Consider the following 17,744-nt stretch of genomic DNA (forward strand, 5'->3'; position numbering starts at 1 on the left):
CTGAGTTTTAGGTGATAAACTATAGTGCATCAGAGTTCCTTAACTATTATATCTGTCTGGATTTATTTAGTAGCAAATTAGGGTCATCAATTTACTAAAAATAACATAAAAGAGTTAAAAACAACAAATAAATCATCATTTTTTTTAAAATGTTATTAAAAATTAGGAGACATTTCACCAAAGGTTGAGCATTGATCCTCATAAACGTTACCACCAGTGAAACACGTTGGGTTAAAAAACGCAACCCAACACAATTTGAATTTTAATCAAAATAGCACTATTTTTTGAATTTAAAAAAATAATTCAAAATAGTTTCTTTAGAAAAATTTATCAAACTAGCATTGGTGTGCCACACCACCCACCGCACAAGAAAAGTGGCTTGTTTTGAAATGTCTAACCAATAATGCCCACTGCCCAGTATAAAATAGTTAGATCAACCAGTTATTCTGTATCAACACTTTGAAAAAGTTGTCCATGTATTGGCATTTAGAGCGAGTAAAGATTAGCTTGTTAACCCATTTGCCCTATTAACAATAATTGATCAAACTAAATGTTCTTTATTTAAAGAAAACATTCCAATAATCATCTCTTGAATCTCATAAAACAGAAAGTCTCTTATATTTGAGAAGTCCTTTAACCAAGCAGAGGAAATAACACCCCAAACCGCCATTATTTTTATAAGGCTTTAAGCCAGAGAGGAAAATATAGGCGTTTGAATTTTCACACTTGTCTTGTTACATATATTTCTAAAAGGAAAAAGATACATGTATACGAGAAACTTGATATGCAATCTAAAATTTCAACATTTCATTGCTTTCCTCAGAATGAAGTCTTTGACAAACAACGGCAGATGGTACATTATCGCCATTATGGTGGAGTAATTGCCGTAAGAGAACCAAGAGGGTGGGTTCTTTTTCAGCAGGGCTGCTACTGTTTTTTTTGCAAACTCTTCTGCAGGGGTTGATTTCAAGCCCTGCGAGAAGTAGGCTCTGGCTCGGATTGCCTCTTCAAATTGCTTGTACAACTTCCATTCAGGCATGTGATTGTAGCTGGCTATAGCAGAATTTCCAATATTCGACCTAACAGCCCCGGGGACAACATTGATAACATCGATCCCCAAAGGCCTCAGTTCTAATCTACATACAGTGATGGAAGCAAAAAGATTAAAAACCAACTGACAAGACATGGTAGAAGAAAATGCAATGTAGAAAGCAGATGTCAAAATCCCACAAAATCACATTGCCTGCCCCTGTTTGACTAAACTCAATGGCATACTATGTACCTGAATTTACATTGCATATATCAGGGTGGCATCCAGGCTTTATCAAGCTAAGTATGCACATATTCCAAAAATTCAGGTTTACGAAAGAAAGTTAACCAGTTTGCACAATAGAAAGAAATCCTTTCTTGATTCTGGGTTGTTGACAATTTTTTTATTTTTTTTCCAGTGACGTGATAAAAGAAGACTACAAGTGACATGAACATGTATATTTTTTAGGATGGGAGTGGAGGCGAAAGGATCTGAAATGGCAGGATATGGGAAATTCTAGAAACTATTTAACGGCCAAATAGAAGCAGACGATTAAAATGGCATGCACAACTATAATCAACAAACCTCAATGTATCAGTTAGTGCATGTAGTGCGGCTTTAGATGCAGTGTAAACACCTGACCATGGTCCAGGACCCAACGCAGTAACACTTCCCACATTTACAATCTTTCCCTTTTTCCTGGAGGCCATGTGAGGAACTACAGCTTGTATCATCCTAATGGAACCTATATGTAAACAGAAAATTGTGGTGAAATATTAGGATAGGAACCTTGTAAGTATTCAAAAACGCATGCCACAGCCTATGCAATCATTTTCAGGTTAGAAGGCATCATGTAACTCACTTATATATCAGTCAAAGGATGAACATTGCATCAGAGATATGAAGAATGATCTCTTGGAGCTGCAGGAAGCATTATGGAAGACACTATGCCTCTTTCTGTGTGCGCCTAATCAAGTTGACAGCAAATCACATAATTGACATCCAATCTCTCATAGTATCATTTTAATGTTTGACAAAGAGAGATATTAAAGAAGGTCAACTGCAAGACACTTGACTTTGATTTATTAGTCAATATAATATTTTTTTTATTTCTGTTCAAATATTTATCAGCGGTGAAATCATTAGTAGCATCAATTTTCTTGCAATTTTTGAGGGGGGCCGTCAAGGGTGGATATGCATGAGGTCTAAGGTACATTTGTTCTGGTTTGGAATATGAATTTAAGAAGGAAAAATCAGAAACTTATGTCCAACATAAGGAATCATGAGTAGGAAGAGTTTTCCAGTAAAAGATGAGCCAAAAGGATGGGCCAACAACCGTAGAGCAAGAACCAAGAGCTGGGCTGTCAATATAAAATGGGCTATCTTATTGTTTTAGGGCCATTTGAGGGTCAATGATTGATTTTTCTTTTTCCTAAACAAAAATTTTCTGTTGCAAACTAGAATAAAGGAAATAAAATTTAGATACAAAAAATTGGGTCAATCTAATGCAGTCACGGAGCTTTACAAGATGACCAATATTGACAAACCTGGATGCGATTGTCTAGAAAATTGCAGGACGGTCAGCTTCAAAAAATCACCATAAATAATCTACAACTCTAAGAAAATCTGAATTTTATATAGATGGAATTCCTAGGAGTATCTAGTTTCCAACCTCACAAATGATGGTTAATTGGAGTTTTTTTTAAGAGATACAGCCATTTTTATGAGACTTGTTCTGCAGTATGCAGGGGAATGAGAATTGTTCTCAGTAAATTTTCACCAAGCAAATTTTGGAATTTTTGCACCAAAAATTTATAGTACATATCCATCCAAGGGAGCCAAATGTAGACATGAAATGGAGGTCAGTTTGGTATTTGGAACTATGTGATAAAAATTTCCAAAGTTGACCCTTGTGCTTGTGAACATGGTTAATGATATGTTTTAAGGGGAAAATCATAGAGATTAAGTATTAAACCAACTTTTGAGCCCATTTTGGACAAGGGACAAGCTAGCATAACTGGACACATGAGGCTAGTTAAGACAAGACTAGACCTAATGGAATTCAAAATGGTAGTGGGAGTAGGAGAGAAAAAATGCCAAGACTTGACTAGGCTTTGTGACGGAACCCCATCATTTATTTTTAACTGAAGAAAATGTCAACTTTTTTCCATTTATAGAGCGCAGTGTATGACAAGTTTTAATGGCAAAATAGAATGACCTATGTGAAAAAATGGAATGACCAATGCATAGAGGGATTTGAGATTTTGGAATTGACATAAAGGTGAAATTAATGCTTTGAAATGAGCAATAAGGCAAAAGGAAAGGGAGAGGTCATGAGGTCACCGGCCATATGCTCTCTCATCAGGCTCTCTATAAATCGTTTGTCTTCTCACATTAAGGAACTTTGGCCAAGTGAAAGAGTGAAAGAAGTAGAGAGAAAAGGAGGGGAAAAAGACTTTGGTGGACCTGGAAGAAGTGTTGCATAAGGCATCCCTTTAGTGGAAGCTTAAAACCTTTTGGGTAAAGGAAAGTTTACCTTTCATGTGTGAATTTCTTGTTCTTGTTGGTTCAGGTGGCATAATGACATGTTCTACAGTATGTTTTTACATAGCAAGCATAACACATGAAAGTACTTGGTTGCAGCATGGTTTGTCCGTAAGGTTGTGTACGGTTATGTAGCTTCTCTTGATGCCTGAAATATTGCACAGGTTTCATACATTGAACAAGCCTAAGTAGAGGACTTATGGCTATCATTTAGCTGAGGGGTTATGAAGCCAAATAAGGGGTCAAGAAGTGTCCAAAGCATAGGCCGTAAAATATTGAGGACCTTGTGTCATATAGAGGCCATATCATGATGATCCTCTCTCTCTCTCTCTCTCTCTCTTGTTTTCTTTTCCTTGCTAAGTCACCTGATGATCCTTTCATTGATTCTTATTGGACCTCCTTAATACAAACTAGACATCATTACCCAAACCTACATTGCATTACCTTTACCAGTAAATTCAGTGCACAAGGAAAAAATTAATGCTATTTGCTGATTATTTTACCAGGGATGGAGAGGTTTGAAGGTTCTTAGTCCATTGGAAAGATCATCCTGATTATGATTCTACTTGGATCACTAGAGCCAAATTACAACAGCTACCCTGATTTGCCGAAGTTAAAAGAGCTGGCAGGATACAGACATGATTAGCAGTGTGCTCTTCCTCCCATAGGCAAGTCGGCCTTGATGATAGTGCACGACATCCAGTGGCACAGGTATAAAGTAGATGGCCACAACAGAAGGCCACCTGGCCACTTTCTCTATAGTTGAGTGATTGAGCAGTGAGGATCAACAAACCTTGATGATGAGTATTTCTCCCCCCGCCGGGGGGGGGGGGCGGGATGGTAGGATATTGCTAATTTTGATTTATCATATTTATTTGATTTTAGAGTCATTTTGTTTTGGTTTTAGATGCTTAGACTTTACCTCTTAGTTAGTTTTATCTTTATTTTTGGTGAGATGATAGTTACATAAATTATGTTTTAGTTAGGATTTGATTTTAGCCTATAAATACAGTTGTGATTTTCTCTCCTTGCTTTCTGTCTTGGTTCTTACTTCCTCTTCAATTTCTTCTTTTTCTTGTTCTTCTTCAGTCTTTCTCACTTTTGGGATGTTCTGTATGTGAGAGAGAGAGAGAGATAGACAGACAGACATAGAAGTTTTAGGAGGAGAAGATTTCAACAATTGTACTCTAATTCAATAAAACTTGACTTCCGATTACAAAACTAAAGCGTATTTATAGGTTGGGGTTGAAATTTACAATTATCCAAACAAATAACAGGAAAATACACTCCAAGGTATAATTGTCTTTAAAAAGAATCAAAATCTGAAAATTTGGATTCTTAGAAATACGGGCTTCTTCTTTAGGTACTAGAATTAAGAGAGATAAAACTAAAACTCAGAAGTATAAAGAACAATATATTCAAGCAACAAGTTCAGCATGTGATCTATTTTCTGTTGGTGAGTGTATACATGCGTTCGACACACTCGATAATTTTTTTATGCTTCAATAAAGCTCTTGAGACATTCAAAAATGCAGGTTAGAAGAAGATATTCATAAAGATACCCATTAATAGATGGAAGTCTTGGTTAAAAAGCTTGGGGTGATTATATTTTTAAGTTTTTAATATAACTATATTAACTTTTTTATTTAACTTATTATTATTATTATTATTTTTAAATTGGTTGTGAACAAGTACATCTTGACTTTGAATACTTATGTGTTACTTGGGGTTACAACACACCAATCCATCATAAACCAATGTCATGTTTAAGATTTTCCCCTAAATTTTTCTCCAGTCTTAATCTTTTTTGCTACAAACTTATTTTTTTCCACACAAAAACGTCCCATGTATCTTATCTTTAATGGGCACTTTGCAACTTTATTATGACAACCTTATCTAACTTTAGTGATGCGCTGTATTTGCCCAAATGTAGCAACAAATGAGCCAGGATTGTTGCATCAGTACTCAGATGTAGTGTTAAATCTGCAAGGGGTCTCACATTTTCACAGATCAATGCAACAGAATGATTAGATCATGGAACATCAGACTTTGACAGGACAACCTACAGAAGTAGTGGACATAATGATCAGGAGAAAAAATAATACTGCATGCCTTTAAGAGACGAGATGGTTTGGATGGAAGGATAAAATATTGACAAAGTTTAGATGTAAACTTGGTACCCATGGAAGGATTGTACAAGGGAGCAGGGATTATTATTGACAAGGTAGTTAAAATCGGGATTTTAAGTAGGATCGAAAAAGGGTTCATAAAATCGGATCGTAAAATCAAATCGTAAAATCGTAAGATTTTAGAGACAATTAAAAATACCCTTTAATTTTTATAAATATATGTTTATAATAACATAATTTTATAAAAAATAAATTAATATCATTTAATAACTTGATTATTCCTTATTATAACTCAAAAGATGATACTTCAAAAATATAACTCAAAACTAACATGTTGGTATAGGCAATTTAGAGGCAAAATATAGCTTAAAATTCTTTAGAGGATGATTCCAATATTCTCTATTAGATTTAAGTTGCAATTTATACTTGAAGCGTAAAATCGTTTGGGGTCTTTGAAGCATAAAATCGTAAAATTGTACACCTAAAATCGGGATTTTATAGGATTTTACCCCAAATAAGATTTTACATCGGATTTGAATCATTTAGGGGTCTCCGAAACGTAAAATCAGGATTTTAACAACAATGATTATTGATCACACTTTAAAGGATAAGATAGTGGATAAGAAGACAACAAAAGATATGATTGTTGAAACTGAAATTGTTCTAGGTGAAGAGACTATGAATATTGTCACTACATATGCATTAAAAGTTAGGTTAGGGGAAGAGATATAGACAAAGTTTTGAGAGAATTTCAAAGGGCTAGTGCAAGGAATACTTAAAGGAGACAAGATCATTGTAGGAGGTGACTTAAATCATCATGTGGGTAGAGAAGTGAAAGGATATAAAAATGGAGGTTATGGATTTGGAGAAAGAAATAATGAGGGCAAAAGTTATTTTTGATTTTGCCACAACATATGAGTTTGTCACAGCTAACACTAGCTTCAAGAAATAGAATGAACACTTAGCCACATATAAAAATGGCTTATCAACTGTTCAAACAGATTTTCTTATGAGACAAGGGGTTTGTGTATATTGCAATTGTAAAGTTATATTGGGGGTATGAAGCCCATGAATCAGATGGTGGGATTTAAAAGGTGGGAAACACATTACTTTCAACGAAAAAGTATGTGGTAAAAGAGATTTGACTGTAGAAGGCTACTGATATGAAATACTGCAAAAATAGTTCTAGGAGAGTCAATGAGAAGCTCCAAACCAAAAAAGAGTCCTGGTGATGGAACAAAGAGATACACAAAAAAAATAAAAATAAGAATCAAGAGAGTTTGCTACAATACTATAGAAACGTGTTGTAAGAAAAACAATTGGAAGAGGTTTATTTTGACAAAAAAAAAAAAGCAAAGAAAGTAATTAACGAAGCGAAGTCAAAATCTTATAAACATTTATATCAGCTACTTGACATGAAAGATGAATACATTTACATATACACACACACTAGACACACTAGTTACAACAAGAGAGCGAGAGAGATGTATAAAGATAACATTCAAAAGGTATTAGTAAACAGAGGGCAATCAAGGAGATGGAAAGAGTAATTCTCGAAGTTATTTAATGAAGGTGAAGAAACAAGTGTTATATTGGGGCATCTTAGTAATTTTGAAGAAGATAGGAATTATATGTTCTATAGATTTATAATGTATTTGATTAAATAAAATAAAGAAAGCATTGAGAAAGATGAAGAATAGCAAAGCAATTAGACCAGGTGATATCCCAAAGAATGGAAATATATGGGAGAAGAGGGCATTTTGTTGTAAACAGAATTGGTTGATGCGTTATAAATCAAAAAGAATGTTGACCGAGTGGAGAAGAGCACTTTACTGCCAATTGATAAGGATAAAGTAGATATTCAAAGTTATGAAAATTTAAAGGGATCAAGCTAAGGGCCGCAGTATGAAACTCTGAGAGAGGTGAATCAAAAAGGTTGAGAAGAGAGACTTAAGGGTTCTAAAACCCAATTTAGTTTACGCCAAGCAGGTTAACAATGTAAGTTTCTAGTTACTAAGAAGCCTGATGGAGAGGTCCAGAGATAAACAAAATATTTGCATTGGTATTATAGACTTGAAAAAGGCCTATGACAAAGTCCCTAGAGAAGTATTGTGGACGGTGTTGGAAAAGAAATGAGTTTGAATTGCTTATATTCAGATTATTAAGAACATGTATCATCTAGCAGAAATGTGTATTAGAACAAGTGGAGGACGTATTGAGGTTTTTCAATTACAATTGTTGGATTACATCAAAGATCGGTATTCAGCCCTTACCTCTTTGCTCTTATGATGGATGAACTCGCAAAGCACATCCACGAAGAAGTGCCTTAGTATATGTTATTTGCTGACACCACTATTCGTGAATAATAAACTTTTAATCAGGGAGAAACACCTTCGAATTCAAAGATTTTAAATTAAGTTGTTAAAAACTATGTAGAACGCAAGTTCTGCAAAAATAAAAGTGTGAATGATGTAATAATCAGGCTTTGAGATAGAAATTACCACCCAAAAAGATCAATTCTGATTTCTCAAAAGGGGGGGGGGGGGGGGGGGGGGGGGGGGGGAAGGGGGGAGAGCGAGAGAGAGAAGGAAATACCATAAAGGATGTTATTCATAGAATCAAGACAGAAGGTTAAACTAAAATAAGATGAATCAAGAGGCACCGCCAAAGTAACATAATTTAGCTAAACCAGGCAAAGACAAGACGTCGAACAGTAGCAGGGCAAATTCACAAACAGCACAAAACGCGGACAGTGTGGCGAAGAACTCACCGTAAACATTGGTATTGAAAGTCTGTTGAAAAGCAGAGAGAGGGACCTCGGCAAGAGGGCCTATGCATTGGACTCCAGCATTGTTGACGACGATGTCGATGCGGCCGAACCTCTGGAGGACAGTGGACAGAACATGTTGCACGCTCTCATCGGATGACACGTCGAGCTCTTGGAGGAAGAACCTGGGATCGAGGTCCAGGTCCGCCATGGACGAAAGCGAGCGGCTCGTCGCCACCACAAGGCAGTTCTCGGCGGCGAAAGCGCGTGCCAGAGCGTGGCCGATGCCACCTGTGGTGCAGCCCGTGATGAGCACTACCTGTTTGTCGCAAGTATCCATGGATATGGGAAACTGGCATATTGAGAGCTTATAAGAAGTCGATTGCAACGAAAAAGACGGAAATGCTATTTAAATATTTAAATTAAATATTTTTTATTAATATTTTATATATGTATACTAGTATACTATATAATATATAATATATATTATTGAGATTTTGGTTGGTATATATGCTTTTAAAAGCAACTTTTTACCTAAATAAACCAAACACTCTCAACACTTTTTATAAGCAGACTTAAAAAATATTAATAAAAATCAGCCTATAGGCCTCACCATATAAGTCATACCTTGGCTAAGCTTTAAGATTGCAGATTTAAAGATATTAATCAATTTTTTATTTCTAATAATTGTGTTTCGATAATTAAATCACTACCCAACTATAAAATTATGAGACTAATAGTTAATTATTGCATGATCAATAGTATGAGTTATGATAGAATTTAAGTTTAACCTTATAAATGTTTTTTAATAATTCATTTGGTGTTGCTTAAAGTGGAGCTTAAGCTTAAATCTATGAAGGCTTTTGGTATGCAAAGCATTTGATACAATAATACAAAAAGTTTCTTATTAATGAGTTCTTAGCTTTAATCTTGGACATTTAGCAAATTTCAACATTAGAATTTGAATAAAAAACTCATACCAAATAAATTATATATTTCATGCTTTTTAACTATTGCATTTGATATTATTCTTTATTATAAAACATAAGATGTGTGGTAAATATATTTTAATTTTAAAAATGTGTACTTTTTATATTTTTTTTTGACATGTCATATACTTTTACTCATTATGATAACTATATTCGTATTCTCAACCATTTTATTATTCAACTTAGTTTAGGGCCTAAAAATGAAGACAGGGCATGGAGAATAGACAAACCCTTGCATGTACAAATTATTTGTGTTTATATATCATTATTTATTTGCTTGCCTTTTCATTTAGTACTTTCTTTCTTTGGTTTCCCAAAATTCTTTTCCCTAATTTGTGACTATCAATGAGCAATATATTTTATATGAAAATTGTATGACTTCTTAATATTATTTTTTGTTACATTATTCTATGTATGTCTATATTATTGTTCTCTTCTCATTGGCTCTAAAGATTTTGATTAATTGTTGAGATGTTGACAAACTTCATAAATGCTAGACGTTGATTTATGGCTCTTGGGATGGTGTTAGATATTGTTATAATTATGTTATGAATAGATATTTAATAACACAACCTACCCATGTTGTAACGTACGTTTTGAATAGATATGTAATTTGACATCACAACTTAACCATGTTGTCAAAATTAATATATAATGAAAAAGGAGTGCGATTTTGTGCACCTCCTTCAATAGAGGTGAATGTCACTCCGTCAATTTTATGGTGGTTTCGTCTCTCTTTTCTTCTCTTCCATCTCCTCTCTTCTTTCTCTTCTCTCTCCCATTTCCTTTTCTTTTCCAACAAACCTTTTGTCGCCTTACTATCGTTGTAACGACCGATTGAGTGAGTTATAGATGTTAATTATATTTTTATATAGTATGTTACATACGGACCTAATTTGATGAATGCCGAAGAGAATTTAGGGGGGGGGGGGGGGTTGTTTAAAGTCCAATAGAAGTGGTGAGTTTAAAATAATTCTATGGGTTTAATATGACTTGGGATTTTAAATGGGCTTGAGTCACGTATAAATATGGGTTTTATGTAATGAGATATATGTGTATGTGTGTATATCTATATAATAAGGGAGAATGGTTTTTGAAAATGTGTAAAATGTATCAGAGATACATTTCATTTGTATGGCTAAGATTAATGGCAAATGTATTGTATGGTTGAGATGAAAGGGAGAAAAGTTTTTGAATGTGTAATTTTGTGTGATTGATGGAAGTGAAAAGATAGAGATAGCTCTGCAGGAGATTTCCCTATCTCCCACTCTCTCACTTACTCACTCACTCTCTCTCTCTCTCTCTCTCAGACCCACCCACCCACACAGTCTCATTTTTCCTTTTGTCCCACTCCCTCACTCACTGCCTCTCTCTTTTCTTCTTTTTTTCTCTCTTTCACAGACCCACCCACCCACACCGTCACCAGCCCCCCTTGTCACCCTACCGGCCATTGTCGCCCCTCCTTCCACTGCACCCCTTCTCGCATGTTGTCGCCATTCACTGCACTCTCTCTCAGCTGTCGTCACCCTTCTCTCCACCGTTCAATGCTGTGTTTCCTTTGATTTCTTCACTTAACGGTACTTTGTTTCTTCATTCTCTTTTCTCTATGAGTACTAGCGTTTAATATATAAATTCGATGATGTTTGTCAATTTGGGGATATATGTAAATATATGTAGTTTTTTGTTTCTAAATCTCTTTTACCTTAATTCTTCTATGTTGTTTGTGGATTTTATCATTTGTGCATATATATATATGTATCTATATGTGTTTGCGTGTTTCTAAATCGTATTGAGTTTTTGGTTTCTTTGTTTATATGTAAAATAATTTAACATAAAAAATTAATTAAATATTAAATGTTAATTAATATCTCTGTTAAAAATAGTTAATTTTTAATATTTAGAGTATTAGTAATAATACTCTAAATATTAAATGTTATTACAAAAATATTATTTCTTAAGAATTTTTAGAGTTAACAAGTGTCGCAAAATATTCAAATTACTGTATAAAGATATCAATTTTAATAGTAGATAAATTATCATTTATATATAATTAGTTTACCTGATTTTTGGTACCGAGACTAACATAATATATCGAGGAATCAAGTCTTGCCCTTACAAGTTGAGGAAATTTTGAGCAGGCCCAAGGTTGAGGACTGCCATCCACTCGATTTTAGATATAATAATTAACTCCAATCATGGGTGTAAAATTACCTAAATGATATTAGAGATGAAAATTAAATTTATAACATTTAAAAACTTACAAATAATATTTTAAAAATTTTCAACTACTAAGATATCATAAACAACAAGATTTTTTTTTAGTACAATTCCGTTAATTAATTGCAACCTACATTTCTTGACTTTTGACCTTTTGATAAACTCTTTAAATTTTAAAATTTGATCGATTAATCCTTAAAATTATCCATCACACCTTACCGTGTTAAGAAAATTAAAAATAAATTTAAAATTAAAAATTAAAATATAAAGAGAACGCAATCTTTTAACTTCTTAAATTTTGGGCTTTTGACTCTTAACACTTCTTAAATTTTATTTTTTGTCAAACTAATCTCAAGCCATTCTTGGAAAAGCCATGATATTCCATGTTTAAAAAAGAAAGTCAATTAAACTAAATTAAGTAGATATTAAGAACAATTTGAACTCATTTTAGTTTATAATTAAAGTCTTTTCTATGGATGGGGTGTTATTTAAAGAAAGAAAATTTCAAATGTAAGTTAAAAATTTAATATTTAAGGAGTGTACGTTTAATTTATATTCATGAAAAATAAAAATGATATCATAATTAATTTGAGAAAGTTAAAAGATTGATTTGTTTATTTATAAAATATTAAGAATAATGGTGTATTGTAATTAGATAAATTAAACAATAATACATATTATAATATGTAAGTAATTAATAAATTGATGATGCACTGTGATTAGATGGTTGATTTTCAGATATTTTTTAGGCAAGGCAACCTCCAGTAAGCTTCGCAGTGATTGAACGGCAATCTCTTCCAAGAACAAAAAGGCTGGCCCCACCTCACAATAATTCACGTAAATTATTTGAAATTATTTGGAATTGGGATTGGGATTTGCACTTTCTTTTTTCCATTCTCTTCTTAACTTTGTGGCTATCTTCACAGCGATTGGAATCAGATCAAACTGGAAGCAAGTTTTTGTAAGTTTGTTTTAGTTTTATTTATTTTCTTAAATATTGTGAAACATATGCTCATCATTAAATTATTATGATTGATTGATGATGAGCTATAGCTTGGGTTTCATATAATAGTAAAAATTTAAAATTTTTTGACCAATCAAACTCTTTGGCGATTATGAAACTCAAAAAGATAGATCTAACTTGCATATATATATATATATATATAATTTATTATGAATATAAATTAAAGAATGAAAAATTAACATTTGGTTATTCAACACGTTAAAAGTTGAATATTTATTCTACGAGGCGTCATCTACTTTCTATAAGTGGTCAACTTTCTATAAGTGGTGTCTTAAAATTGGTTAAGATAGTCAATAGTTGGTTTGGCAACTGTCGACCATTGGGTAGAGCCAATCAACAAATAGAAATGATCTATCAACCGACAAAATTAGCTTTGCAGTTAGAGACTGCAACTCTAACGTCCAAACCAACTGATCTATTTCTATCCATTATATTCAACCTAGTTATTAATGAATGTCCTATAAATAGAATTAAAATAGGCATGAATCAATACGAATAAGCTATTGTATCCAATTTTCTCTAAGTGTTGAGTGTTGGGATAAAGAGAAAAGATTGAGAACTGTGACTGTTGGGATTGCTCAGGGAAAAGCTTATACTTTGTTATGTTCTTGTGAGATATTGTTTCTCCTTACATTTCTTTGTGAAATGATGTTGAACCTTAATGGGATATAATCCAGATGATTGTCCTTGGGTGGTGTTGTACTTCAATTTGTTGTTATTTTGCATTGCATGATGATGTTGGGCCATAGGTTACATTCATTGGGGGTCATGTTTTGTATGTGTTGGAAGCCTGAACATTAGCATGACACAATTGGCCTATAAGTACTGACTTGTGTATGATAGGTGAGCATATGCATGTAGATCATTTGCATGCATGAATTACTATGTGGACGTAGCATGGTCTGATGCTTGGCTTATGGGGGCATTGACATCACGTTAATGCTGCAAAAGCCATTGCATTCTTTATGTATTGCATTGCATGGTGGTAATGGTGCTAAAAATTGGCTTGTGATTGTGATGCGTAAAGTATAAACATGGCAAAGATAGGTCCACAAAGCAATATTATGATTAAAATGTTAATGCCAACAACCAAGCTTCACTCCCCAGAATACACATGGCAGAGATAGGTCCACAAAGCAAACCGTCCCCCAGAGTAGATTGTCCATGCTGACTCCACCTCATCGAGCCATTAGCAACCTCGGCGGCAGAGCTTACCACTTAGCCCAGATCATATAACGTGAACAGCTTGCGGAAATACTATAGCTAAGTAACTGCTTTCTTGTATCATTCAATTAAAAATACGCTTTATTTAATCAAGACACTTGTTTCCACTTATTATGTCCTCACATGGCAGACCTCGAACTCCCTTAGTATAGCCCTGGCTTCACATCACCCCAGTCTCAACCTACCTTGTATCAAATAGGCACAAAACATAAACAAACATTGGATCACCTCAATCTCGCTCGAAGGACTCAATACAAGGTACCCAAGAATTCCTTATTTTATCACTCAATAGTTTATCCCAATGTTAACAGACTAGGAGCTACCTTGGCCTCGCCAAAGCCACTCCCTAGGTCGGACAAACCCAGCAACCTCATCTCACCTAGCACTTAGGCTGACGAGGATAAATATCCAAACGCGACACTGAAAAAATCAACGAAAGCCACAAGGTACTCAAAAATCCCTCATTTTTACTACTCATAATTCATTTAATGCGAGTATTAGCAACACAAGACCTCGATCTAGACTCGGTCCTTCTTTAAACCATGCTCGGGACCCAAACCGACATGGTCAGTCCGCCCCGTGCGTACCTCGGGCACAACCCCTTCATTGTTCTAGGGCCTTGAGCCTGCCTCAGCCCTATCGAGCCACACCTTGTATCAGACAAGCGCATAGGACCTTGAGCCAGACTCAGTCCTCCTTTAAATCGTGCTTGGGAATCAGGGTAAGTAAGCTTCGATTTTTTGTAAGGATCAACCCTGAAGTGGTTTCGAAACGAAACAAAGGTCCGGTGAGGGCATAGGGGTAAAATTGTCCTTATCGAGTAAGTCTTGAATAATTAATTTTGGATTTCTGGTATCGTAATGCAAATTAATTTGATGTTCGAGGGTATAATTGCAAATAGAGGATTGCCCAAGTGAAATAGAGATAGAATTTGAGATTTAAAAGTATAATTTCTCTATTAATATAGTGTAACATATATACTTATATATATGTGTATGCGCGTAGCAGTGTGTGTGCGTGGAGGCCATGCCTCTGCAAAATCTCATGGTCGTACCTCTGCAAATTTTTTACAGGTAGGTGCATAAGGTGATGGTTGGGGAGGCATACAATGATGGCCAAGGTAGTGAGGAGAGGGGTGCTAAGGCTATAAATTGGGAAGGGAGATGAGAAGGAAAAGTAGCAGCAAGCAATGGCAGAGAGTTGAGCGAGAGAGTGGACGAGAGCTTTGAAGGATCGAGGGAGAGCTTGGCAGCAAGGGAGGCATCGTTCGGCCGGTGGTTAACGGCTGGAGGCAGCCAGAATAGGCCGTCATAGCTCGCTGCAGCCATGGCCGCAAGCTTTCAGTGGCATGGCAGTGTGGCAGCGGGTTGGACGACAAGCAGGGGCGACTGTGGGGGTGCGACGATGGTCCGGCAAGGCCAGTGGAGGTCGGTGGTGGGGCGCGGTGAGAAGCAATGGCAAAGGTGGCCAGCGACAGTCACGTGTAAAGGGTGGCTAGTGGCTGTTTGTGTGCTGGAAGAGGAGCAGGGGAGGAAGAAGAAGGAGAAAAAGAAAGGAGAAAGAAGAAAAAAAAAAAGAAAGGAAAGGAAAAATAAAGAAAGAAAAAGAAGAAAAATAGGATAAATTATAAAAAAATCTTCAAAAATTATAGGAATTAATTTGGGACTTGAGGAGTATGCCCGGAGCAAGGAAATTTATTGAGCACATGTTTCGAGGTCAAGGCACGAATACCAAGGAAGCTTGAGAGGCTAAGTTAAGGTGAGTAAAATTTTTTAAAAAATTTTAAAAAATTAGAAAAGTTATTTTATGAAATGTTATAAAGAAATATTTGAGAAATATTTACTTTTGATTTATTGAGGAAAAATAGAAAGAAATAGAGGAAAGTTATGAGAAAATTAGGAAAATTAGAATATTGATATTCTTAAATAAATATGATGGCCAGGGTATGTTGAGGTTCCAAACTGAGTACGTCAGAAGTATGGCACGCTAATCAAGACATTCTAAGATTCATTTGAGGTAAGTGGTTCGACCCAAAATTGATTTTATATAAATGGTTTTATCATGTTGTCATGCCTTGATGTGAATATGTCATGTATATTGCATTTACATGCTATGATGAAATGTGCATATGTACACGATGATATTATTGGTCATGCATTGCACAGGATTTGGGATTATGGATTGGCACCGCTACTCTATCAAGGGTGCACTCATACACCTCAACCTGGTTAGGAGACTATAAAAATGGGGAGCAACAATTGGGTGCCGTTAACTCAAACTAAAAAATTGATGACATTTTGCATTTTGCATTCATGCATGAAATATGATTTTATATCCTTAGATAATTCATCATCTAACCTGGGTTTTGCCCTTAGAATATTCAAACGTTCTAGATGGAGAACGTAATAGAAATGAGAATGAATGAGGCACGAAATGACACTTAGTAAAGTGCATGATGAATTGATTGTATATTATGTAGGCCATGTATTTAAGTTCTGCTATTTTGAATTGTGAACGTTTTGAGGAATGATGATATATTACCTTATTATTGGTTAATGTTAAAGTTAAGGTTCAATTATAGCTTCTGCATTTCATATTTATGATTATTCTTTTTCGAGATAAATGAATGAAAATTTTGGGATAGATATGAGAAATGATATGATTTAGTAGTAGTTTTGAATATAAAAAATTTATTATCCTAGAATTGTTCTAAATTATAACACGCCTAAAAAGTGGGGTATTATAACATGTATACTTCACTAGGGTCATATGAGGTCATGACATTTAACTCTTCTTGTTCTTTTAATTTTTCCTTTTGTTTGCCTTTCTCAACATAACAATCTTTAATGTAGTGTCCAAAATTTTCACAATCGAAACACTTACCCTTACCCTTACCTTTGGCCTTGGATTTAGACCTACTTCTACCTTTCTTCTTATCACCTCCCTCATGTCCTCTTAATTGAGATCTACCTCTCATCATATGGACCTCTCCATGCCTTTTCTCTCTTTTTAGCTCCATTTCTTTGCTCCTAAGGGAATCTATGACGATTTCAGGTGTCAAGGTATCCCTACCATACTTAATGGTATTTTTAACTTCCTTATATGCATCTGGAATTACATTTAAAAGAATTATGGCTTTGTATTCTTCGGTCACCTTTTCACCGCAATTTATTATATCTTGTACTAGCTTATTGAAGATATCTAGGTTGTTATCTAGATCCCTATAGGAGTCTATTTTAAAACTAAAGAAGCTTTCAAGCAAGAAAAGTTTGTCGGGTGTGGATTTTTTTACATAGAGTTTTTCTAATTTTTCCCATAACTCTTTTGTAAAATCAAGTTTCCTTACTTTCCTTAAAACAAAATCAGAAATGTGTAAAATAATAGAGGTATAAGCCAATTCATCAACCTCAATTTTTTGTTCAACTGTATATGATTCAGGGTATTTACCATCTAAGGCTTTAGAGACTTTTTGTTGGACCAAAATTCCTTTCATTTTTTGTTGCCAAATTGAGAAATTCCCCTTCCCATTGAAAACCCCTAATTCAAAGTGATGTGCAGACATGTTCACACATAAATATGCTTAACACACACAAATAGAATAATCTGATAGAATTTTAGGGTTTCAATTGCAACCTAACAGATAAGATCAACTAAGGCAGATTTCAACACACAAAACAATATCACTGATTTTCTAAGCAAGACTTAACAATACCAAAACAAGTTATGCTAGCATAAGAAAATCACAGATAATCCTAGTTCTACCAACAAGCAATGGTTACCACTACAAGGTAACCCCTACACATAATGGCCACCCCCACAT

At 34.7% G+C, this 17,744-nt stretch overlaps 1 protein-coding gene across 1 annotated transcript; it reads right to left on the reverse strand.

The window, feature by feature from the left end:
- Positions 1 to 651: 651 nt before the first annotated feature.
- Positions 652 to 8,835, reverse strand: LOC127804810 (short-chain dehydrogenase ptmH-like). The gene is made up of 3 exons (XM_052341835.1): positions 8,474 to 8,835; positions 1,616 to 1,775; positions 652 to 1,136 (listed from the first exon to the last, which is right to left on the reverse strand). Exons 1-3 carry the CDS (start codon positions 8,808 to 8,810, stop codon positions 800 to 802), a joined length of 834 nt encoding a protein of 277 aa, XP_052197795.1. The 5' UTR covers positions 8,811 to 8,835; the 3' UTR covers positions 652 to 799.
- Positions 8,836 to 17,744: the final 8,909 nt, after the last annotated feature.

This window comes from Diospyros lotus, chromosome 6 (genome assembly GCF_014633365.1).
Source record: "Diospyros lotus cultivar Yz01 chromosome 6, ASM1463336v1, whole genome shotgun sequence".
In the NCBI taxonomy this organism is placed as follows: Eukaryota; Viridiplantae; Streptophyta; class Magnoliopsida; order Ericales; family Ebenaceae; genus Diospyros; species Diospyros lotus.

Excerpts from the sequence above, each read along its gene's own strand:
- LOC127804810 (XM_052341835.1), bottom strand. The coding sequence starts at position 8,810 with ATGGATACTTGCGACAAACAGGTAGTGCTCATCACGGGCTGCACCACA. Across the intron at positions 1,776-8,473 it reads TTTCAATACCAATGTTTACG|GTTCCATTAGGATGATACAA; the intron begins GTGAGTTCTTCG and ends GTTTACATATAG. Across the intron at positions 1,137-1,615 it reads GCACTAACTGATACATTGAG|ATTAGAACTGAGGCCTTTGG; the intron begins GTTTGTTGATTA and ends CACTGTATGTAG.